The sequence below is a fragment of the Plecotus auritus genome (assembly GCF_963455305.1).
Source record: "Plecotus auritus genome assembly, chromosome: 11".
Lineage (NCBI taxonomy): Eukaryota > Metazoa > Chordata > Mammalia > Chiroptera > Vespertilionidae > Plecotus > Plecotus auritus.
This window is the reverse complement of record NC_137777.1, coordinates 46524196-46549611: the sequence shown is the minus strand read 5'-3', so window position 1 is coordinate 46549611 and position 25416 is coordinate 46524196. Positions and strand designations below refer to the sequence as shown.

The following is a 25416-nucleotide window of genomic DNA, read 5'->3' as shown; positions in this document are numbered from 1 at the left end:
GTGAAAAATCAATAAAATATATTTTAAAAAAAAAAATAAAATAAAAAAAATAAAAGTGTAGGTATCTTTTTTTTAAAAGGTCCTTAAATATAGGGATGGGCAAAAGTAGGTTTACAGTTGTGAGCACACAAAATAGTTAATTATTATTTATTATATAATTTATTTGTATTGCAACTGTAAACCTACTTTTGCCTACCCATATATCATATAAAAGCACACGGATAAAAGTGCTAACAAATCATACATATGACTTAGTATTTTATTAAGTATTTTCCCAGTTCTTACACAGATCCTTGTGGTATACATATCTTTATCTTGTGAACCAATCAATATTCTGCCCAAAACAAAAATCAAATGACAAAATGTCTCAATAAAATGAAATAATTGGGTAAAGCCTGTGGGGGCAGGGAGGATTAATCTTTAAACACTTCCTAGTTTTCTAACCTTATCAATTTTCAGAGTAGTAAGGCATCTATCCTATCTAATAAAAGAGTAATATGCAAATTAACCATTACTCCACTACACCCACAAGCCATTCCCACCAGCCAATCAGGAGCGAGTATGCAAATTAACCAAACCAAGATGGCTGCGGCCACGGAGCGAATAGGAGGCTTGGGTTTCCCCAGCAATGGAGGAAGCCAAGCTTTCTGCACACCCTGGCTGGCCCAGGCCTCCACTCAAGGCTACAAAATTTCAATTATAGAAGATAAATAATCCCAACAAAAATGGCTGCAGCCACGGAGCAAGCAGGAGGCTTGGCTCTGCACAAGACTATAAAGTTTCAATTATAGAAGATAAATAAATCCCCGATACCAGGGCCTCCGGTTTGGGTCGCCGGGGGGTGTGGCTGGCCTGAAAACCACCACAGGCCCCTCGCCCAGGCCGCCCACGCCCCAAGGGAACCGTCACTCTGATCCGGGACACCCTTCAGGGCAAACCAGCCGGCCCCCACACATGCACTAGGCCTCTATCCTATCTAATAAAAGTAATAGGCAAATTGACCATCACTCCAACGCACAAGATGGCTGCCCCCATGTGGACACAAGATGGCCGGCAGGGGAGGGCAGTTGGGGGTGATCAAGCCTGCAGGGGAGGGCAGTTAGGGGTGACCAGGCTGGCAGAGGAGGGAAATTGGGGGCGAATGGGCCTGCAGGGGAGAGCAGTTGTGGGGGACCAGGCCTGCAGGGGAGGGCAGTTAGGGGCAAACAGGCTGTCAGGGGAGTGGTTAGTGGGTGATCAGGCTGGCAGGCAGAAGCCGTTAGGGCCAATCAGGCAGGCAGGCAGGCAAGCAAGCAGTTGGGAACCAGCAGTCCTGGATTGTGAGAGGGATATCCGACTGCCCGTTTAGGCCCGATCCCTATAAACGGGCAGTCGGATATCCCTCGAGGGATCCCAGATTGGAGAGGGTGCAGGCTTGGCTGAAGGACACACCCCCGTGCACGAATTTTGTGCACCGGGCCTCTAGTCTATATATATATTAAAGCCTAAACGACCGGTCGCTATGATGCGCACTGACCACAAGGGGGCAGATGCTCAATGCAGGAGCTGCCCCCTGGTGGTCAGTGTGCTCCCACAGGAGTGCCACTCAGCTGACCAGTGGGCATCAGACGTAGGGTTCATGTCTGGCCACCGCAGCCCGAAGACCACAGTGGAGCGGCAGTGAGCCTACCAAGCGGCAGCGGCAGCAGGTGCAGTGGGGCTAGCTAGGATGAGCAGGAGCAGCAGGCAGCGTTGGACTGCCGGTTTCAGCCCGATCCCCACAGGCTATGCCAAGGGACCCCACCAGTGCATGAATCGGTGCACCAGGCCTCTAGTTAAATTGTAGAGTTGTTAGGTACTTTTGCCTTCTAATGTAAAAGTATCCTTTATACATGAGGTGCATATGAACTTTTGAATAGTTTATGATAGAAGTTCTGTAGTTCATGAAGTCTATTGTGCAAAAAATAGTTACATAAAACTCTGGTTTTTACAATAGATTAATATACCTAAGCAGTCTTTGAATTCAGTTGTTGCATTATCTGGGCGAAATAGGTAACTCCTTTTTGTCTTTCAAGCCAGAATTATAATTCTGATTGTCTAGTTATTTTAAGGCTAGTGGTCCAGTGCATGAAATTTGTGCACATTAAAAGGGGATTAATTAGAGGAAATAATTTAATATTGCTATTTGCCCTTTCTCTATAATAGAAGTGTCAGAGATGAAAGAAAATTAGTAAAATGTATATGAAAACCTTCCTCCTGTCAGAGTCTGGGGCGCACCACAGGACCCAGAGTCAAGTCCCCGCCCACCCACATGTGCCTCAAAATTTTGTGAGACCCAGACCCGGCCACGCCTCCCCCCCATTGGGCTAGATCCAGACCTGGCCAGTCCCACCCTTGTCAGTCCCCACCGGGCAGGGGAAGTATCCTCAGGTCCCCTGGCCCAGCGCCAGGATGGGGGGCATGGCCTGAGGTCCCCCAGCCCAGACCGGGGTAGGGGGCGTGCCTTGAGGTCCCCTGTCAAGCCCCGCCAGGAGGGGGACACGGCCTGAGATCCCCTGTCAAGCCCTGCTGGGTGGGGGGCATGGCCTGAGGCCCCCCATCAAGCCCCACCGGTGGGGGGGTGCAGGTTCCCCACAAGCCCCACTGGTGGGGGGGTGCAGCCTCAGGTCCCCCATCAAGCCCTGCTGGGTGGGGGGTCACGGCCTGAGGTTCTTGGTCAAACCCTGCCGGGTCAGGGGCACAGCCTGAGGTCCCCTGTCAACCCCTGCTGGGTGGGGGGCCGCAGCCTGAGGTCCCCTGTCAAGCCCTGCCAGGTGGAGGATGCGGCCTGGGGCCCCGTCAAGCCCCACAGGGGCAGGGGAGGGCATAGCCTCAGGTCCCTGCTGATTGCTCGTTAAGGCTCCTTATGGGAACTTGGCTTCAGCTGTGGGTGCAACCATCTTTGTTACGGAGTGATGGTCAATTAGCATATTCCCTCTTTATTAGATAGGATTGCTATCAGTGATTGCATGACAGCAGTGTGTATCTTTCTAATTTCTGTAGCCTCAAAAAAAGGAGTACTTACTGTTATGAACTATCACAACTTTTTTTTCAGTGATGGAAAAATTCTGTCTAAACTACTTACTGTGAAATAGAACTATAAGTCTCAATAATCAATAAGTCTTGCCATAGCTGATTTGGCTCAGTGGAGAGCGCATTGGCCTGTGGATTCTTGATCTCCAGTAGGGGCATGCAGGTGGCAGCTGATCAATGATTCCCTCTCATCATTGATGTTTCTATCTCTCTCCTCCCTTCTTCTATGAAATCAATAAAAATACATATTTTTTAAAATCAGTGTCTTACATTAGCCATTTCATAGACATTGCTGATATCATAAAATCATTCTAGATACTGTTGGGAAGATACAAAAATGATTCTGCACAAAAAGCAGTTGTACAAACTTGTAATCAGAGAACACTCTTGGAGTAGTTTAACTTGGGAATTTTGACTAAATAAAAACTTAGCCGAAACCGGTTTTGCTCAGTGGGTAGAGCGTTGGCCTGCGGACTGAAGGGTCCCGGGTTCGATTCCGGTCAAGGGCATGTACCTTGGTTGCGGGCACATCCCCAGTGGGAGGTGTGCAGGAGGCAGCTGATCGATGTTTCTCTCTCATTGATGTTTCTAGCTCTCTATCCCTCTCCCTTCCTCTCTGTAAAAAAATCAATAAAATATATTTTTTAAAAAAACCAAAAAAAAAAAACTTAGATGGCCTTCTTAATTTTTCTTGAAGGATGGGTCTTCAGTTAAGGAAGTTGAAACCTACCACCGGAAACGTGTTTTAAGGACTTTGAGAAAAAATGCACAGAATTCTTCAGATTCTAGTTTTGATAAGAATATGGAAGTAACAGAGAAACATGCTAATGGCAGGCATTTTACAAGGTAATACAAGTTTTTCGAATGCTAATTCAGAATAGTTTTAAAGTAACATTTTAGGATTTGCATTTAATTTTTAAGTGTATTCTTGACTGCTTATTAAGATTCTAGGGTTATAAAATGTCATTTATAAATAGTTTTATTGAAATGCACCCAAGCCCATTCATTCTGTTTATGATTGCTTTCCTGCTTCAAAGCTAGAGTTGTGTGAATGTTTGTGATAGAGAGACTATATGGCACAAGAGCCTAAAATATTTACTATCTAAGAAACAGCTTACCAACTGCTATAAGGGGAAAAGTGCTCCCCTTCCTCAGTAGGCAAAAAGGAAAGGAAAAGTAAAACACCCCTTCAGTCATTGTGTCTCTAGTATCTAATTGGAACCTAGTTTATAAAAATAGACCTACATGGTATGGAAGGAGGGGCTCTTTTTATGAGAAAAGTCTATAAGCCTGTTTCACAACAGGTTTCTCAGACTTTGTTTAGACATCCTATATAATAAAAGCCTAATATGCTAAGTGTCCAGTTGCCTGGTCGTCCATTCACCAATCAAAGCATGATATGCTAAGGCCGCTCAACCACTCGCTAGGATGTGCATTGACCACCAGGGGGGCAGACACTCCAACCGATAGGTTAGCTTGCTGCTGGGGTTCACCTGATGGGGACTGCGTGAAACAGGCCGGACACACCTGGAGCCCTCCCACAGTCCCGCCCCAGCTGGCCAACCTCCTGCGTTCTGCCCTGATTGTGCACCAGTTGGGTCCCTTGCCCTGGCCTGCGCCCTCTCGCAATCCAGGACCCCTTGGGGGATGTTGGAGAGCCCGTTTTGGCCCGATCCCAGAGGCCAGGCCAAGGGACCTCACTAGTGCACGAATTCATGCACTGAGCCTCTAGTAATTTATGTAAGCATAGATAGTTTCAAGCTATTTTTTAGTGTTTGTAGGTTTTTATGTATCTACAGTTACTCTCCAAGCTGATTTAAATTTTAGTCCTACTTTGTATATTATGAAATAGAAGATTTAAAATTATGTCAATTATTTTGAATTATTTTTTTTTTCAATAGGCAGTTGGCCAGACAGCAGGCTGATAAAAAAAAAGAAGAGTGCAAAGAAGGTAAGTAATGTTAAAGGCATTTTTTTGATGTTGTTGATTCTCACCTAAGATATTTTTCCATTGAATTTAGATAGAGTGGGAGAAATGGAGGAAGGGAGGTAGGGAGAGAGGGGGAGAGAAAGAGAGAGGAAAACATTGGTGTGAAAGTGATACATTGATCAATTGCCTCCCACACTCACACCAACCAGGGCGAGGGAACAACCCAGGTAGGTGCCCTTGACCAGGAATTGAACCTGAGATCCTTCGGAGTGAAGGCCAACTCTCTAATTATTGGGCAACACTGGCCAGGACTAAAGGCATTTTGAATGTTTAAAAAACATAATGTTTTGTTTATAGGTGCAATGCAATACATACAATAAACTTCCCTTATTTAAAGTATACAGTTTGTTTGATTTTGACAAAAGTATATGCCATGACATCACCACAATAAGGTAGTGAAGATAACCATCACCCCCCCCCTGCCCCGCAGATTTCCTCAGGTCCCTTTATCCCTCCTGACCCCCCAACCTTCTCCATGCCCTCTATCCCCCAAAGTTCCTGAGTATCCATCAATCTGCTTTTTGTCACTATCAATTCATTTACATTTTCTAGCGTACTCTACTTATAATTTTATAATTCTATAAGTAGAATTATACAGTATGCATTCTTTTATGGTCTGGCTATGCAGCATAATTACTTTGAGAATCACCTATTTTGTTGCTGAGCAGTTTTCCATTATATAGATACTAGAGGCCCGATGCACAAAATTCATGCAAGAGTAGGCCTTCCTTCCCCCGGCTGCCGGCACAGGCTTCCCTCTGGCCACCAGCAGGCACCCGGGACCCCAGCTTCCCTCATAGCCCTAGCTTCATCCGGAAGGTCGTCCCGAAGGATGTCCGGTCTAATTAGCACATTATGCTTTTTTTATTATAGATACCACAATTTGTCCTGTCCCATCCCCCCACCCCACCAGTTTTATTGTGAGGTAATCCTATATAATAAAAGCCTAGGTGGAGTCATGCGACGTAACAAGATGGCTGCTGCGACATCATCACAAGATGGCCGGCAGGGGAGGGAAGTTGTGGGTGGTCAGACTGTCAGGAGAGGGCAGTTGGGGGCAACCAGGCCGGCAGGGGAGCAGTTAGGAGCCAGCAGTACCAAATTGTGAGAGGGATGTCCAACTGCTGGTTTAGGCCTGATCCATCGGGCTAAACCGGCAGTCAGACATCCCCTGAGGCGTCCCAGATTGGAGAGGGTGCAGGCTGGGTTGAGGGACATCCCCCCCACCATGCACAAATTTCATGCACCGGGTCTCTAGTTGACATGTAATGATGTATAAGTTTAAAGTGTTAAAGGAATATTGATTTGATACTCATATATTGCAAAATGATTACTAAAATAGCTTAGCTGACACCTGCATCTTGTCACATGATTACTATTTCTTTTTTTGTGGTGAGAATATTTAAGATCTCTCTTAGCAACTATCAGGTATGTATAACAATATCATTAACTATAATCACTCTGCTGTAGATCCTCAGAACTTACTCATAGCTGGAAATTTGTACTCTTTGACTAACATCTCTCTTGAACCTTTACCATCTAGCCCTTGGCAAGCAGCATTTTTGTCTCTTGCTATGTGTTAAGCTTTTTTAGACTCCACATATAAGTGATATCATGTGGTATTTCTCTTTTTACATCTAACATATTTCACTTAGCATAATGCTCTCAAAGTTCATCCATGTTATTGCAAATGGCAAGATGTCCTTCTTTCTCATAATAGTTCATTGTGTATATATAACAGGTCCTTGAACAATGTCATTTTGTTTAATGTTGTTTCTTTTTTAAGATTTTTATTGATAGAGAGAGAGGAAGGGAGAGAGAGAGAAACATTGATTGGTTGCCTCCTGCAGGCCCCCTACCAGAGATGGAACTCGAAACCTGGGCATGTGCCCTGACCAGGAGTCAAACCGGCAACCTTTTGGTGCACAGGACAATGCAGAACCAACCGAGCCACACTATCCAGGGCTAACCTCATCTCTTATAACATTGATGAGATCCTGTAGGAACTTAATTCTTTAAATTAACTAGCCTAATGTAAAATTGGTTTCATTATGTGTCATTTTGCTTAAAGTCACAGAACCTATTTAGAAGAGTGTTACGTGAGGACTAACTATATTCCTCTTCTTTTTTGTTGTTTGTTAATCCTTGCCTGAGAATATTTTCTTTACTGACTTTTAGAAGGTGGAAGGGAAGGGGAGAGAGAGAGAGAAACATATCCTATGTGAAAGAGACACATCGATTAGTTGCTTCCCACACACACCCTGACTGGGCTGGGGATCAAACCTGCAACCCAGGTACGTGCCCTTGATTGGGAATCGAACCTATGATATTTCAGTGCACAGGCTGACCCTCTAACCACTGAGCACACCAGCCAGCGCTCCATGTCTTCTTTATCCATTCATCCATTGATGGACAGTTCGGTTGTTTCCCACAATTTTTCTTTCTCCCCCCTCCCCTCCAATTTCTTTATTCATCTTTTGTTGAATGTTTGGGTTTTCAGTTTGGTGCTAGCACAAAACTGCTTTGAACATTTTGTGTCCAAGTCATTATGTTATATATATATCTTTCCTTTTCTCTTGAGAATGGAATGGCTGGACTATATGATAAGAGTATGTTGTAACTTCATTTTTGTTTTCTAATATTTTAGTAAAGGCTAAGTTCAAGATACTATAATTCTGTTATGTGAAAGTGTAGCTGTTCAGTCATTTATTTTAGAGTTCTTTTTAAAGTGCTATTTCTATTTCTACTTATTTTCATGTATTCATCTATGAAGACAAAGTAATTCCAGTTACTCGGTCATTGAGGACTAGAAACATTGTTCAGACTCCAGAACACTTGCATGAAGAGAATGGTGATGTTGAAGTTCGCCGCAGTTGTAGGATTAGAAGTCGTTACAGTAGTGTGAACCAGTCTGTGCTATTTGATAAACTTATAACAAAGTAAGTGAAAATTATTTAGATCAAGATGATTTAGGTGACAAAAACTTTGTTGGGGAGGGGTCATAAATTTTGACTAGCCTGAATATTTAATACATTTAGTTTACGTTAAGCATAAAGGAGAATGATTACTAGAGGACTTTATAATAATTCTATATACATATTTAAATTATTTTTGAAAATATAAAAAAATATACAAGTAAATTAAGAAATAGAGATATTTAAAATGCCAGTACTCAAAGAATACGATGGAAGGAAAATTAAGTTTTTTAAAATGCAATATTTTACAGTGTTAGCTTATATTTATATAAATTTTTTTTAAGCACTGCTGAAGCTGTACTTCAAAAAATGGATGACATGAAGAAGATGCGTAGACGGCGAATGAGAGGATTAGAAGACTTGACAGTGTTTAATGAAACAGAAGAAGTAAATATATTTTCCATCAAGGGGATAATTTAATAATCTTTAACCTTTTCTATAGTACCCATCCATTTTTTGGTTAAATTGATCATCGTTTTATTTAGCATTTTGATTAGTCACTAGTTATTGCTGGAGTTGTAAGAGTTTATGGCTGTAAATATATTTATTTTAAGTAACATTGGAAAGTCCTATTGAATTTCTTTAAAAAGTGTACTAAATGCTAATGGCTTTTATTTAAATGTTTTTAGGGGAATCTTAATATGTACACAAGAGGAAAACAAAAAAGTATTCAAAGAACTGATGAAGAAACAACTGATAATCAAGAAGGCAGTGTGGGTTAGTCTTTTCTCTTGTTCTATCCCTGAGTTTGAATATTAGTACTTTTATTTAGTAGAATGTAGTCTTTTTATTCAGAAGCTGTGACTTTTATGGTAGTTTGGGAGAGATCAGAGTAGTGGTCATAATTTAAAAGAAAAAAGTGAGGGCAGGGAGAGCTTAAAGGATAGTATGTTTTGTTTGGGAAAGTATTTGAAATCAACTATTCTAAAGCAATAAAACTGGTTTTCTTGTGTAATACAAGATAACACATATCTAGAGATAACATTTACCTATTTTAATTTTTAAAAGAAATTATTAAAATTTTGCTATTCTGTTTAGGACTTATAACTATACTCTGTTAGAAATTTTCTTGAGTGAAAACCAATTGTCAGAAATGCATTTTATTTTTTTATTTTTTATTTTTTTTAAATAAATCTTTATTCAGATTATTACAATTATTTCTCCTTTTTCCCCCCATAGCTCCCCTCCACCCATTTCCCACCCCACCTTCTGCCCTTACCTCTCCCGCACTGTCCTCATCCATGGGTGTATGATTTTTGTCCATTCTCTTCATGAACCCCCCATACCCCTTTCCCCCTGAGAATTATCAGTCCACTCCCTTCTATGCCCCTGATTCTATTATATTCACCAGATTATTCTGTTCCTCAGGTTTTTAATTCACTTGATTTTTAGGTTCGCTTGTTGATAGATATGTATTTGTTGTTCATAATTTTTCTCTTTACTTTTTTCTTCTTCCTCTTCTTAAAGAATACCTTTCAGCATTTCATATAATACTGGTTTGGTGGTGATGAACTCCTTCAGCTTTTTCTTATCTGTGAAGCTCTTTATCTGCCCTTCAATTCTGAATGATAGCTTTGCTGGGTAGAGTAATCTTGGTTGTAGGTTCTTGCTATTCATCACATTGAAAATTTCTTGCCACTCCCGTCTGGCCTGCATAGTTTCTGTTGAGAAGTCAGCTGACAGTCGTATGGGTGCTCCCTTGTAGGTAATTAACTGTTTTTCTCTTGCTGCTTTTAATATTCTCTCTTTGTCTTTTGCTCTTGGCATTTTAATTATGATGTGTCTTGGTGTGGTCCTCTTTGGATTCCTTTTGTTTGGGGTTCTGTGGGCTTCCTGGACTTGTAAGTCTATTTCTTTCACCAGGTGGGGGAAGTTTTCTGTCATTATTTCTTCAAATAGGTTTTCAGTATCTTGCTCTCTCTCTTCTTCTGGCACCCCCCATAATTCTGATGTTGGTACGCTTGAAGTTGTCTCAGAGTCTTCTTACATTATCTTCAACTTTTTGGATTTTTTTTTTGCTTTTTGCTTTTTCGGTTGAGTGTTTTTTGCTTCTTTGTATTTCAATTCTTTGACTTGATTCTTGTGTTCCTCTATTCTGTTTCTGGGTCTCTGTATAATATTTTTTATTTCAGTCAGTGTATGTTTAATTTCTAGTTGGTCCTTTTTCATATCTTCGAGGGTCTCGTTATATTTATCGGCCTTTTCTAGGATATTCTTAAAAAGTCTTATAACTGTGGTTTTGAATTCTATATCCAGTCGTTTGTTTTCCTCCATTTCTTTCGTTTGTGATCTGATTCTTTGACCCCGCATTTTCATTGATTCCCTGAGTTGGTAAGGTAGATATTTGTGCTAGGTTTCCAATATGGCCCAATGGGTCTGCCTCCCCAGTTAACCTGAGTTGGACACTCTTGGTGCACCCCTTTGTGGACTGTGTGTACAGCCTTGTTGTAATTAAGTCTTTATTGTTGTTGGTATCACTGGGAAGAATTGACCTCCGGGCCAGTTGGCTGTAAGGATCAGCTGTGTCTATGCTGGGAGAAGTTCGGTGCTGGAGACAGCCTTATAGGATTAGACTTGCCAAATTGCAATAGGCTCTGTGCTCAGCTTGGATGGGGTGGAGTCTCAGTTTTGGCTTCCTGTCAGCCTTGCCCTTGCGCGCATGTGCGCTTTCAGTCCTCCGCCTTCCCCAGCTCGAGTCTCCGCCTGAGAGTCCAGACTCCCCCCACAAGAGCGTGGGTCCCCAGGGGCTCGCCTGGAACGGGGGTTCAGTGCAGTCAGAACTTGGGCTCAGTGCAGTCAGGATCCTCTGACTCCCTTCCACTAGGGAAAGCCTGTGGCAACCTCCGCAGCCTTTGTGCGCACTGGCCCGCGTGCGCCTTCAGACTTCTGCCTTTCCCAGCTTGAGTCTCCGCCCGAGAGTCCAGACTCCCCTCGTAAGAGCGTGGGTCCCCAGGGGTTCGCCCGGAACTGGGGTTCAGTGCAGTCAGAACTGGGGTTCAGTGCGGTCGGGAGACTTTCTCCTTTTCCGCCAGAGAAAGTCAGCCAGGCTCTCAGCCGCCCTTCCTCTCTGCGCGCACAAAGACCCTTTGCCGTACCTCCAATTCTCTGTGAGCTTTTCTCTTTCCTTCTAGTTGTAGAATTTTCACTCAGCCAGCTTTCCTGTGGTTCTGGATGGTGTCCGTTCTGTCTTTTAGTTGTAGTTTTGAAATTGTTGTGCGAGGCAGCAGTTTAGGTGTTTACCTATGCCGCCATCTTGGTTTCTCCCCAGAAATGCATTTTAAATGTTTGGTGTTTAAATGATCTTAAGTAGATTATTTGAGTTATTCTCTTATGTAACTCAGTGACAGCCAGAAAGGCTGGATTGAATGTCCAAACTGAAATTTAAAAGGCAAAAAGCTAAGTAAGGAGATACTTAAATTTGTCAACATGTTACATTTACTTGAAGCTTAAGTATAGTCATTATATTTATGAAATTAGCAGTAATACCATAAACTTTAATTTGATACCTACTAACAGTAGCCTTTATTTTTAATTTATTTTTTAAATTTTTATATATTGATTTGAGAGAGAGAGAAAATGAAACACTGATTTGTTGTTCTATTTATTTATGCATTCATTGGTTGATTCTTGTATGTGACCTGAACCTGCCACCTTGGTGTATCAGGATGACAATCTAACCAACTGAGCTACCTGGCCAGGGCTAACAGTAGCCTTTAAAAAGTAGAAATTGAAGCACTACAGGCAGAGTTAACTACTTCCTCTAGTTCCTTTATTCTTCCTCTAAGTTGTTTTTAATTCTACAATTATTTTATTTCATTAAAAAATTATTTAATGTTGTGAAAGAATTAGATTCTTTATACATATACTAGAGGCCTGATGCACGAAGATTTCGTGCAAGAATGGGTCTTCCTTCCCCTGGCTGCCAGCACCGCCTTCACTCTGGCTGGAGCCACCTTTCTGCCTTCCCACGCTGCCCAGAGGCCCAGAGCTGCTGGGGCGGTGCAGAACATCTGCGTCGTCGCCCCCGGCTGCTTGGCACCTGTGTATGCAAATTAACCCTCCATCTTTGTTGGGTTAATTTGATTTGTATACTCACTCCTGATTGGCTGGTGGGCGTTGTGAAGGTACAGTCAATTTGCATCTTTCTCTTTTATTAGTGTAGATATATATTTATTGATTTCAGAGAGGGAAGGAGAGAGGGAGAGAGAGATAGAAACATCAATGATGAGAGAGAATCATTGATCGGCTGCCTCCTGCACACCCCCTACTGGGGATCAAGCCCTCAATCCAGGCATGTGCCCTTGACCAGAATCGAACCCAGAACCCTTCAGTGCACAGGCCAATGCTCTATCCACTGAGCCAAAGCAACTAGGGCAGAATTAGATTCTTTTATATAAGAAGCACTCAATGAATGCATAAATAAGTGGAACAACAAATTGATGTTTCTCCTTTCCCCTCTCTCTCTCTGAAATCTTCAATAAAAAAAATGTAAAGAAAAAATTAGATTCTTTCTATGAATAATCTAGAAAAGCCCAGCCGGTGTGGCTTGGTGCTTGAGCATCAACCTATAAACCAGGAGGTCACTCTGATTCCCTGTTAGGGCACATGCCCAAGTTATGGGCATGATCCTCAGTGGGGAATGTGCAGGAGGCAGCTGATCAATGATTCTCTCTCATCATTGATGTTTCTATCTCTCCCTCTCTCTTCCTCTTTGAAATCAATAAAAATATATTAAAAAGGAAAATAGTAATCTAGACGTAAATACATTTTAACAGAAGGGTCTCTTTCTCAGTTACCCTATGTTAAAAAGTGTTAACATTTTGGTGTGAGTATCCTAAGAATAAATATTTTTAAATTGTAGAATCATCTGAAGAGGGTGAAGACCAAGAAGATGAAGATGATGGTGAAGATGAAGATGATGAAGATGAAGAAGATGGAGAAGAAGATAATCAGAAACGATATTATCTTAGACAGAGAAAAGCTACTGTTTACTATCAGGCTCCATTGGAAAGTAAGTGCTATTTTTTTCCCAGGAGATGTAATTATATTACCTTTGTCTTTACTGCCCTTCCTCTTTTATTATTTTTTTAGTCTTTATTTTGCATAATACACATAGTTTTTGTCTTTCTTAACCTATCTTAAAAGTGCAATAAGTCAATTCTTTGAAAAAGAGTTAAATTTTAGTTATTACCCAAAGCAAATAATTGAGCTGTTTTGAAATTTCATGTCTGTCTAATTATTTTAGGTCTTACAGCTTTCTACTTAATTTGTCAGTTTATATAACTAGAACTGCTTATGGTTTATGTTAAAGTTGTGCCTCAATGCTTATGAGCATATACATGCAGGTCTGATAGTGAGCTGTTATCTGTCAGTATAATCATAATGGTTAATTATGGCCAGTGTATGTTTGGTTGTTGGTATATGTGCTATACATATTTTCAGTAGCAGCCCTGCAGACATAAATGATTGAAAATATGAATTGTAGAATATTCTATAGTAGATGTGTACTAATATTTTCATGGAAGGGGCAGCACCTTTGTAAGTGTTTATATGAAGAACAAAATTACCTTCAAACATATTCATATGTCATGTACATTCTAACTCCTTCTTTTAGAACCTCGTCACCAGAGAAAGCCCAACATATTTTATAGTGGCCCAGCTTCTCCTGCCAGACCAAGATATCGATTATCTTCTGCAGGACCAAGAAGTCCTTACTGCAAACGAATGAACAGGTTTGGTTTTGAAGTAGTAATTGATTTATGGCAACATAATTGTGGCTATGTTACGGTAGGATTCTAGAGTTTTAGAATTGAGGATATCAGAATAGAATTCTAGAGTCATATATTTGGGCAAGTAGTTAACTCTGCCTATAGTGCTTTAATTTCTACTACCACTGACTAGTTTTTGCTTCCACTAATAGGAATTGTTAGTAACTACCATGGTAAGGTAGTTTACTCCGTTGTTCCACACTTTAATAATAGAGAGCTTCCTTTGCTTCAATGTTTACTGTATTCCTGGCTTGGTATTAAGCATTTTACGTAGACTATTTTCTTTAATCTTTACATTAAGTTAAATATAAGTTTAATTTTCTCTCCACATACTATCACAGATATATTTTCCTACGATGAAAAGCCTTCTAAGTTACATTGCTTCTAGACTTGTCCTGACTCTGACCATCTTTTTCTGGATCGATCTTAAAAATTTGTTTCTTTTATATATGAGTATTAATTTTCTCTATTTAAATTATTTGTGGTTTTCTTTTTTTTCCACATCCCAACATTTGTTACTTGTTTTTTGTATTTAAATCCAAAGAGGTAATTCTTGTTATTTCCTCTTTCTCCTAAGTAATAAAAGTTTTTCTGACCTATTAGAACTTTCTGGATAATAGTAACATTGTAGTCATTCGTGAATAAGAGAGCTTGTTAGTGAAGACTAAAAAGGCAGGAAAAAAATGACACTGGTGTGGGAAATGGCACTTTTTTCCTAATAGTAATTTGCTCAGAAGTTAAGACTGAAGTCCTGTGAGAATTCAGCTATTTGAACAGTCCTTAGAAGTCTCCTCCTAGAAGCAGACTATGTGATCATGTTTTGGTCATGGAAGGCAACACCTTTGTAGGTGCTGACAAATTTCTTGTCTTCTAGGAAAAATAAAAAATAAAACTGTGTCCCTGGGTCTTTTAATTTTCAGAGTGCCAAAATCACAAGTGTACATTCTAGATTTCTTGTATCATCATTCCTTTTCTCACAACTAGAAGACCAGGAAGGCAAACTCAACCTGCCTGGCTGTTCAAGATAAATTGCACTTGAAAGGAGGCCACATTGTCGATATTTTTCATAGGTTCCTTGTTAAAGACCGATATTTTGATAGTGAAATTTAATGATCTTCAGAAAAGGAAAGGAAGGCATATTGCTCCCTGGAATCCCCAACAATCATAAGGCCCAGGCAGTTCTTGGTTGCGTGACTCAAGGGACAGATCTCTATTTGATTCAGCAGAAGTGAGAGGCTGGCCGTTACTTTGAGATTTAATTTCTTCCCTCATCTTTACTGGAAGTTGCATACTGGAAATAACATACTTGTTGACTGACTACCTCTACAATCACCACCTACAGTATATCTTGTAGCAGGTAGGAATTTTTTTGCCCCTTTTGGTTCACAGAGTCTACTCTTTCTCTATATAAAGTGTCTCACATTGTTGCATAGCTCCTTGGGTGCAGGATTTTTTACCCCCTCCAATTATTTAACAAATGTTTGAGTACTGCCATGTGCCAAGTACTACGCATATAAAAATGATGAAGCCAGGATTCCTGCCCTTGGATGTCATAGACTAGTGGAGGATCCTGGCACATTTAAATTAAAAGTATGAACTATGATTTATGATGTATCCTAGAGTCATATTATGTGACTTGATGACCTTCTTGGTGTTGGTTTTGATAACCCTTTAAACAGTTTTTCTTTGATCACAGCTTTATTGGGACATAATTCACATAAATATAGTTTACCAGTTTAAAATATACAATTCAATGGCTTTTAGTATATTCACAGAGTTGTGCAACTATTACCAAAGTAAATTTATTTTATTTTAAAAATCTCATAATGTTTTTTATTTTAAAAGTGTTTATTGATTGATTTGAAAGACAGAGTGAGAAACATTGATTTTATCGTCCCATTTATTTATCCATTCGTTAGTTGATTTCTTATATACTCCCTGATTGGGGCTTGAACCCACAACCCTTGTATATAGGGACAACACTCTAATCAACTGAGCTACCTGACTAGGGCCCACAATAATTTTAGAATATTTTTCTTGCCTATACACTTTAGTTATCACCCCCAACTCCCAATACTTCTTTTTTTTTTTTTTTAATATATTTTATTGATTTTTTACAGAGAGGAAGGGAGAGGGATATAGAGTTAGAAACATCGATGAGAGAGAAACATCGATCAGCTGCCTCCTGCACACCTCCCACTGGAGACATGCCCGCAACCAAGGTACGTGCCCCTGACCGGAATCGAACCTAGGACCCTTCAGTCTGCAGGCCGACGCTCTATCCACCGAGCCAAACAGGTTTCGGCCCAACTCCCAATACTTCTATCCCCAGCCCTAAGCCACCACAGGTCGACTTTCTGTCTTTATAAATTTGCCTATTTTGGGTATTTCATGTAAGTGGAATCTCTTGTGACTAGCTTCTCTCACTTGTTATAACACTTTCAAGGTTCATTAGTGTAGTGGTATGTATTATTACCTCATTCCTTTTCATTGCCAAATGAGATTCTGTTGTATAAATATACCATATTTTATTTATCCATTTATCAGTTGATGAACATTTGGGTTGTTTCCATTTTTTGGCTGTTATGAATAATGCTACTGTGAACATTTGCATACAACTTTTTGTTTGGATAATGTTTTCATTTCTTGTGGGCATATACCTAGAAGTGGAATTGCTGGGTCAAATGCTAACTAATATTTAATGTTTTGAGGAAGTGCCAGATTGTTTTTCAAATGGCTGCCTCATTTTACATTCCCAGCAGCCAGAGTTCCAGTTTCTCCGTGTCTTTCTAACACTTGTAATTACCTGGCCTTTTGAATGTAGCCCTTTAAACCTTTTTTTTTTTAAACTTTCTTCACAAGGTGGTATGAACATCTCAATTTTTTTCTAACAACTTTAATGATACTTTGCTTAGCCTTTTTATTTTTCAATCAAGAGACCAGCTTCTGTTTATAGTTCATGTTCTACTACAACTACTTAGGCACAGAAACAAAGCACACATCCAAGGAATCACTGAACATTGCTTTTAGTATCATGGCGAATAGTTAAGAAAGCTTTCAACCACAGTGCGGGAGTTTCCAAGGGTCATTTGGCAACTTAACAATAGCAGAGCTTCAGGAATACTGCCTTTAAGCAGGCTTTTCTTTCTTCCTTATGATTGATAACCTCTAGTCATCTAAGGATTATTCTTTAGCTTGATCTGCAGTTTCTGGAACAAGTCTAGTCCCTTTGAACAAGAAGATAATATAATAACACAATTGTTTCACCAGTATTCCAAAGTACTCCTTCCTTGCTAAGGAGCTACAACTGGCGACTCTAGCACTCTAGTTAGGTTTACAGTGTTTGTCCATGCCAAATTTTTCAACAGTTTTTAATAAAATGAAAAACAATGCGCGCACACACACAAATATGGATATGTGTGTTTAGAATCTTTTTTAAACTGAAATAATGGCCTTTCTTCAGTATAGAATAATTATGAAGAACCTGGACCCATGACTATGACAGCTCAGGTTGCCAGCTCAGTTCCACCACTTATTAGTGACTTTGGGCAAGTTACTTAACCTCTCTATGCTTCAGTTTTTTTGATCCACACAATGGGGGTAATAGCACCTATTTCCTAATATTGTGAGAATTAGATGACTTAATACATGTAAACCTTTTAAAATTGTATCTGGCACATATTAAGGGCTACATGTGATTGTTATTGTAACTATACTTTAATGTTTTAAAATCAGATTTGTAAATCAAATGTTGAAAACTTTATGACAGTTCACAAAGTCTTGTTTGCTTGTAATTTTACTGGTTTGTGAAATTAAACAACTGGAAATCACCAGTATAGTAGTGTATAGAATGCAGATTTTTGGAATAGACAGGCATGAGTTTTAATGCTGACACCATCATTGACTAATTCTGGTATTTTGAACAAGTTCTTTAAACTATGAGCCACATTAGCTCTGATTGTAAAATGAGTCTACTAATAAGTACTTTTCCAAAGTTTTAATTAATATTATATGAGACTAGAGGCCTGGTGCACGAAATTTGTGCACTGTGTGTGTGGGGGTGTCCCTCAGCCCAGCCTGCACCCTCTCCAATCTGGGACCCCTTGGGGGATGTCCAACTGCGGGTTTAGGCCCGATCCTTGCAAGATGGGGCCTAAACCGGTAGTTAGACATCCCTCTCACAATTCGGGACTGCTGGCTCCTAACCACTTGCCTGCTTGGCTGCCTGATTGCCCCTAACCACTCTGACTGCCAGCCTAATTGACACCTAACCGCTCCCCTGCCGGCATGATTGACACCTAACCACTCCCCTGCTGGCATGATTGACACCTAACTGCTCCCCTGCTGGCCCAGTCACCCCCAACTGCCCTCCCCTGCTGGCCATCTTATGACAACGTGGCCGTGAGGGTCTATTTGCATATTACCTCTTTATTATATAGGATAATATGTCAACCACTTGGTACAAGAAGCACTTAGTAAATGTTAGTCTCTTTTTTTAAATTGTGAAGTTAGTTTTAATTATATGTGAATGCATACTGAATTCACATACAATTATGTGACTACAAGTTAGAATCTCTTTGTAATATTTATATATATAAAAGGCTAATATGCAAAGTGTCCCCACAGGAGTTCGATCACTCACTATGATGTGTGCTGACCACCGGGGGTGGCGCGGAACGAAGGAAGGCCCCAGCTGGTGGCTGGCAGCCGGGGAAGGGAGGCCCTGGCTGGCAGCCGGAAGGTTCTGATTGGCCCTGATCACCGGCTAGGCCTAGGGACCCTACCCGTGCTCGAATTTTGTGCACCAGGCCTCTAGTTGTAATATATAATAGGTAGGTTTTTTATATAAGATTTCAGACTTATATTAGACGAGAGGCCCGGTGCACAAATTCGTGCACAGGTGGGGTCCCTCGCCCTGGCTGTCTAGCCCAGTCCAGAGGGAGGGACCACGGGAGGTTGGCTGTGGGAGTGCACTGACCACCAGGGGGCAGCTCCTGCATTGAGCGTCTGCCCCCTGGTGGTCAGTGTGTGTCATAACAACTGGTTGACCGGTTGTTCAGTCGAGTGGTCGTAATGGTTGCTTAGGATTTTATATATATACTACTATATAGATAGTTTTAGTTTCAGGCTGATCACAAAGGTGTTCTTGGACATGTTTGGGTAGGTGGACAGTGAAGGATTATTTTCTCATTTATATCTATGTTTCCACAACCCTTTTTCCAAAACCCTTGGGGCCATTTGTGCTTCACAATTCAGATTTTTGAGAGGGGATTTACAAAGGTAACATGCAAAATAAACATCTCCAATGGTGTCTGGGCCAGCACTCCCTAATCAGATACATTAATTCTATAGCAGAACATATGAATAATCATAGTAAGTGGGACTAATGGAGGCTGAATTGCCTTTATGACATTTCAGATCATGTTTTGCTAAATGTATAATGGAAAAGCTTGTGTTCAGAGTTTTTTAGGTACACGATTTTGGACCTACATTATGCAGACAATAGAAAAGTGAACCTTTTATATTTTTGGAAATACCTACTTAACCATGATTGCACTCTGACTCAGAAAAAACTCTAGACCTGGAGCCAATGGAATAATTAAAGGTTTTCCAGCCAGATTTTTTGTGTTTGGTTTTCCCCTGAGGGTCTTTTGCAACTGTCCAAAGGTAGTAGAAATGATTTAAAAATTCTTTGAATATTCGTAGCACTTGAGACCTTATTTAATACTATCAACCAGGCTAAGAATTTCATTATATTTTAATTTTTTTGTGTGAGAAGATTAAGATATGGGTTTGGTAACTCATTTACATTTACACCGTGGTTAAATGGTAGTTGTGAATTTACGGCTGATGATATACTGTAGATAAAAGGCCATTTTATTTGTCCCTGTTTGCATTTTTTTTTAACCCTTCTTGATCCCCTCTGGTTTGCATAAAAATTCTCATGTTCTCCTTCAAAGGTTATTTGACATTTTATAATAGTTAATTCCCTTCCAAATGTAAAATTTTATATATTATAATATTGAAAATAATTTGCTAAAATTACAGTCCCAAAGATTCTAATACCTTCTTTATCTCACCTTTTTTTGAGGGTAAGTGATTTATATAAAGACTAAGAACTTAAGAGTAACTGTCTAGAGACCATATGCTGTCTTAGTGAACATTTGACGGTCAGCTTACCACAGCCTTTTATCTTTTTTCCTTTTCCTCTTAGTTATCCAAGTCTTTTATCTCCTTCAAAAGATTCAGCCAACAAAGCTTATTTCATTGGTTCAACAAATGTATTAATTTTAGGATAAACCATTTTGGATTATTAGGTATTTCTGATGTTTACATCTTATGCCTTTTTTCCCTGCCATTCTTCATCATGATTTTAGTTTTCTTCTTTACTTCAGGCGAAGGCATGCAATTCACAGTAGTGATTCTACTTCATCTTCCTCTTCTGAAGATGAACAGCACTTTGAGAGGCGCAGGAAAAGGAGCCGTAATAGAGCTATCAACAGGTAAATATTATTTGAAGCCTTTTAAAACTACCACCTTTTTTTTCTTAAATGGTGAGAAAGCTGAATAATTTGGGAATAAGAACAGCTTAACTGATTAAGAAGTTATACAACAGATTAATGTATAATAACAATACAGCCCTAGCTGGTTTGGCTCAGTGGATAGAGCGTTGGCCTGTGGACTAAAGGGTCCTGGGTTCGATTCTGGTCAAGGGCACATGGGGTGATCAGGCCAGCAGGGGGGTGGGGGGGACAGTTAGGGGCGACCAGGCAGGCAGGCAGGTGAGTGATTATGAGCCAGCGATCCAGGATTGTGAAAGGGATGTCCAATTGCCGGTTTAGGCCCGATCCCGGGGACATCCTCTGAGGGGTCCCGGATTGGAGAGGGTGCAGGCTGGGCTGAGGGCACGAATTTCGTGCACCAGGCCTCTAGTTATAATTATAATGTGTATTGATACAATCTGAATTCTCAACCATGAATTACCTTATGGTGATGCAGCTTCTTAAAAATTGGTATTTTCTTTTGATTGTATGTCTTTAATAATAAAGCTTCAGATATAACTATTTTCTAACAAATTCTCAACCTGTATAGAAAATGAGGAAGCTGAAATACATAATCTTAAGATTGCTCTAGTTGAAATTTAATTTATTTTTAAATTTTTAAGAAAAATGCTTGTATTTTAACATGGCATTTGGGGGAGAAAGGTGAGTTGATGGTTTTGTTTGTATTTTTTCACATCTTTTTAAAAATAGGTGCCTGCCACTAAATTTTCGGAAAGATGAATTAAAAGGAATTTATAAAGATCGAATTAAAATTGGAGCAAGCCTTGCTGATGTTGATCCAATGCAATTAGATTCTTCAGTGAGTACTGTCCTGAAATGTATGGTGAACTGTAATAATAGTGTTCTTTAACTTTAGTTTTAAAGGTGTGTTTTTTTATCAGAAAGTTTAATTTTTACAGACTTTTTTCTTTTTTATCTTTAGACCACAACTAAGATATGTTTTAGTGTTAACTCAGTTGATTGTGTGTTGGTTGTGTATAGTTTAGAGATAGAGTGACATTTTAACTTTGACTCCAAATCAAAGAATGTCTGTATTTCCCTTCCATCATCAGGTACGATTTGATAGTGTTGGTGGTCTGTCTAATCATATTGCAGCTCTAAAAGAGATGGTGGTATTTCCATTACTTTATCCAGAAGTCTTTGAAAAATTCAAAATTCAACCTCCAAGGTAATTACACATTTTATTTTAGCAAAAAATCTGCATTGTGCTACTGTTGTCCAGAAAGATAATGCTTCTCTGTTGAAATATTTTAGGTCTACAATAATTTGTATGTTTTTCCTGCAAGGTCCTGGGTGCTTTGAATATTTTCACTTAATGTTTAGCATAAAAAATGATTTCAAAATTGATTCTCCATGGAGAAAAAAAGATTGTCCATGGTTTTTCAAACATTTAGTGAAATTCCTTCCATACATACTTTTTTCTCATTTTTAAAATTTAGTTTAAATTTGTATCATAGTAATACATGTACATAGTTTTAAAAATTAAATTGTACTATAAGTCTTAAAAGAAAGGTAGTGCCCTAACCGGTTTGCCTTAGTGGATAGAGCATCAGCCTGCGGTCTGAAGGGTCCCAGGTTAGATTCTGGTCAAGGGCATGTACCTTGGTTGTGGGCACATCCCCAGTAGCGGGTATGCAGGAGGCAACTGATAGATGTTTCTCATCGATGTTTCTAATTCTCTATCCCTCTCCCTTCCTCTCTATAAAAAAAATCAATAAAAATGTATTTAAAAAAAAAAAAAAGAAAGGTAGTAACCCCACTTCTCTATTCTCTATTTCACTTCCCACCTACATGGAAAATTAATATAAATAAACTTTTAAAATTAGTAAGCTTTTTTTTTTTTGCATTGTAAAAGTTGTATATTATAAAATGATCAGTTAAAACATTGGTGAATTCAGTTTTTGTCTTTAAATTTATTTTTCAGGAATATTACTCCATCATAAAAAATTTTTTAATCAAATATTAATATTAAGTAATAGCATTTCTTACAGGAAGTATTGGAACTATCTAGTTAAAGTATTTTAGTGAATTTAAAAAGGAAGAACAAACTCCCTGAATTTTTTCCTCTTTATTTCACCTTTACAACATGTATTTACTCCCGTAAAAATCAAGTATATGACTGTGTAAACTTGTTTTCATATACGCTCTCTTTGTATTTTAATAACTAAGTAATACTCCATTATGTGGTTGTGTCACATTTTATCTGCTTTTGCTGTTGCTAACTGTGTAGTTTTTTCCTAACTTTTCATTATCATAGTGTCAATATGATGAACATCTCATTGCTTCCTCTTTGTGTGAATCCTTAATTCCTTCTTTAAGATATAGTCTAACAAATTAGATTGTTGGCTCAATAGATACGTTTTTATTTTTTTAATATATTTTTATTGATTTCAGAGAGGAAGGGAGAGAGAGAGATAGAAACATCAATGATGAGAGAGAATCATTGATCTGGCTCCTTCAAGCCCCTCATAGGGATCAAGCCCAAAACCCGGCATGTGCCCTGACTAGGAATCAAACTGTGACCTCCTGGTTCATAGGTCAATGGTCAACCACTGAGCCTCGCCAGCTGAGCTCAAGAGATATGTTTTTAAAATCTGTACCTACCTTGGTTTTTGTACGTTGAAATCACTGTTGTTTTTTCCATTTGTTTAGTTGTTTTCTTACCAGGTGCTTTGTTCTTTACATCTCTACTTGATTGCTCCTATCTTATTGTCTTTTCTTTTATATTTTATTAATTTTTAGTAGATTTCATCTGTCACTTGTGACTTTTCCCCTGCCATTCTTATTTTGTCATTTGTTTTTCTGGGATTTTCCTTTAAGTGTTTCTTTTCAAGGGTAGTTATTTGATGATCCAAAACTGATTATTTCATATTAGTTTGGTAGACTTTAATTTATGACATGTATTTCTACACCCTTTTAACATTTCTGTTAAGAATTATGAGCCTGAGTGGTGTGGCTCCCTGGTTGAGCATCAACCTATGAACCAGGAGGTCACAGTTCAATTCCCTGTCAGGGCCACCTGTCCAGTTGCCGGTTTGATCCCCAGTAGGAGGCATGTAGGAGGCAGCCGATCAGTGATTCTCTTTCATCATTGATGTTACTCTCTCTCTCCTTCTCCATTCCTCTCTCAAATCAATTAAAAAATATATATATTTTTAAAAAAGAATTATGAGTAAAGTTCATTTTCTCAGAATTCTATCCTAAGAGCAACAAATAACTTTGGAACTTTGTGGAAAACAAAACAAAACAGTAGGTTACCCTATGGCAGTGATGTCACAAAAATTATTTTAAATTATTTACACTTAGTTCCTACCACCCAACCACCATTATTTAAGTTCTCTCTTATCTTCCTTTCCTATTTAGTTCCAACATGTTTTTTAACAAAACTTTTAGTGTTATGCCGAAACCGGTTTGGCTCAGTGGATAGAGCGTCGGCCTGCGGACTGAAGGGTCCCGGGTTCGATTCCGGTCAAGGGCATGTACCTTGGTTGCGGGCACATCCCCAGTAGGGGGTGTGCAGGAGGCAGCTGATCGATGTTTCTCTCTCATCGATGTTTCTAGCTCTCTATCCCTCTCCCTTCCTCTCTGTAAAATATCAATAAAATATATTTAAAAAAAAAAAAACTTTTAGTGTTATGTTACTGAGACTGAAGCCAAAGATTGTAAACTATGAAGTCTTTTTAAGTGTAACTTTTATGCAAGGAAAGGTAATATGATGAGCACAATGAATGAATAAAAGAAAATATGTTTTACACTTCATTTTAGCCAAAAGACCAAGACTCAATTAAAAGAAGATATGTTTTAAATAAAGGGTTTTATTTAGTTTCAGTATTAATTTTGTAGTATCAATATTAATTCCAAGGTTTTAAGTTATTCCCTGTGAATTGAAATATTTCAGTTGTCTTTTTTTAAAAAATATGTTTTTATTGATTTTAGATTGGAAGGGGAGAGGGAGAGTGATAGAAACATCAATGATGAGAGAGAATCATTTATCGGCTGCCTCCTGCACTCCCCGTACTGGGGATTGAGCCTGCAACTGTGCATGTGCCCTTGACTGGAATCGAACCTGGGACCTTTCAGTCTGCAGGCTGACACCCCACCCACTGAGCCAAACCAGCTAGGGCTCATTTACTTTTTTATTCACTAATTAAGTACACTCATGAAATTGGTTTGTAATTTTGTCTAAATAGTCTTATTTTTTGATGTAGTAATAATAAAATAATACTTATTCTTTTACAGAGGTTGTTTGTTTTATGGTCCACCTGGAACCGGAAAAACTCTGGTTGCTAGAGCACTTGCCAATGAGTGCAGTCAAGGGGATAAGAGAGTAGCATTTTTCATGAGAAAAGGTGCTGATTGTCTAAGTAAATGGGTAGGAGAGTCTGAAAGACAGCTACGATTGCTATTTGATCAGGTATGATATTAAAACTTACCTATATAGATTTTCAATCAATGTAGATGTAAGTATGTAAGGATTAGATAAATCTTGCATTTAATTACTTTTCATAGAGCAAAAATTCAGAATACTTACTTAATCTTCCTAGATTATTTTTCTTTGTGTATCAAGATAACACTGACCTATAAGGAATAGTTTTATAGTAAGAAGAGAAAGGAATAATTGGATCTAAATTCTTTGGAGTCTTAGAACCTAGAAAGAGAGTGGTAGTTTCATACTTAGGGAGACAACAGTAGTGAGCTATGTCTTAATAGAAGATTAGTTCATCCCTAGACTGGCTTTAATTTTATATGCCAGATTGTATTGACAACACACTGTGAGATAATACATTCTGATCTACTAAGGCATATTGTTGCAGATGCTTTTAAATCTCTTTATGGAACTCATTGAGAATTTTTGTTTTAACTTTACTGAGGTATGTCTTTTTTAGACTATGGCATCGTGCTAATTATTTTCCCATCCAGATAGGAAGGAAGGTTGTATCACTTTCTATTCTTTATCTTGTTTTGACAATTGGTCTTTTACAGATTTTTTTATATGTCCCAATAATTATAGCTATACGAAATCTAAGTTATAACCAGTAAAGTATGTATTGAATATTTCCAGTTGAAAT

General features: G+C 39.1%; 1 protein-coding gene across 1 annotated transcript in view; it reads left to right on the top strand.

The window, feature by feature from the left end:
- Positions 1–25416, top strand: part of ATAD2 (ATPase family AAA domain containing 2) — a 66830-nt gene that overhangs the window by 6340 nt on the left and 35074 nt on the right. Inside the window, exons 2-12 of the mRNA XM_080646769.1 lie at positions 3749–3897; positions 4953–5002; positions 7815–7980; positions 8301–8403; positions 8646–8733; positions 12878–13027; positions 13631–13748; positions 20180–20287; positions 21038–21146; positions 21400–21515; positions 24587–24761. Of these exons, the coding sequence (XP_080502895.1) occupies positions 3749–3897; positions 4953–5002; positions 7815–7980; positions 8301–8403; positions 8646–8733; positions 12878–13027; positions 13631–13748; positions 20180–20287; positions 21038–21146; positions 21400–21515; positions 24587–24761 (1332 nt within the window). The remainder of the gene's footprint in view (positions 1–3748; positions 3898–4952; positions 5003–7814; positions 7981–8300; positions 8404–8645; positions 8734–12877; positions 13028–13630; positions 13749–20179; positions 20288–21037; positions 21147–21399; positions 21516–24586; positions 24762–25416) is intronic.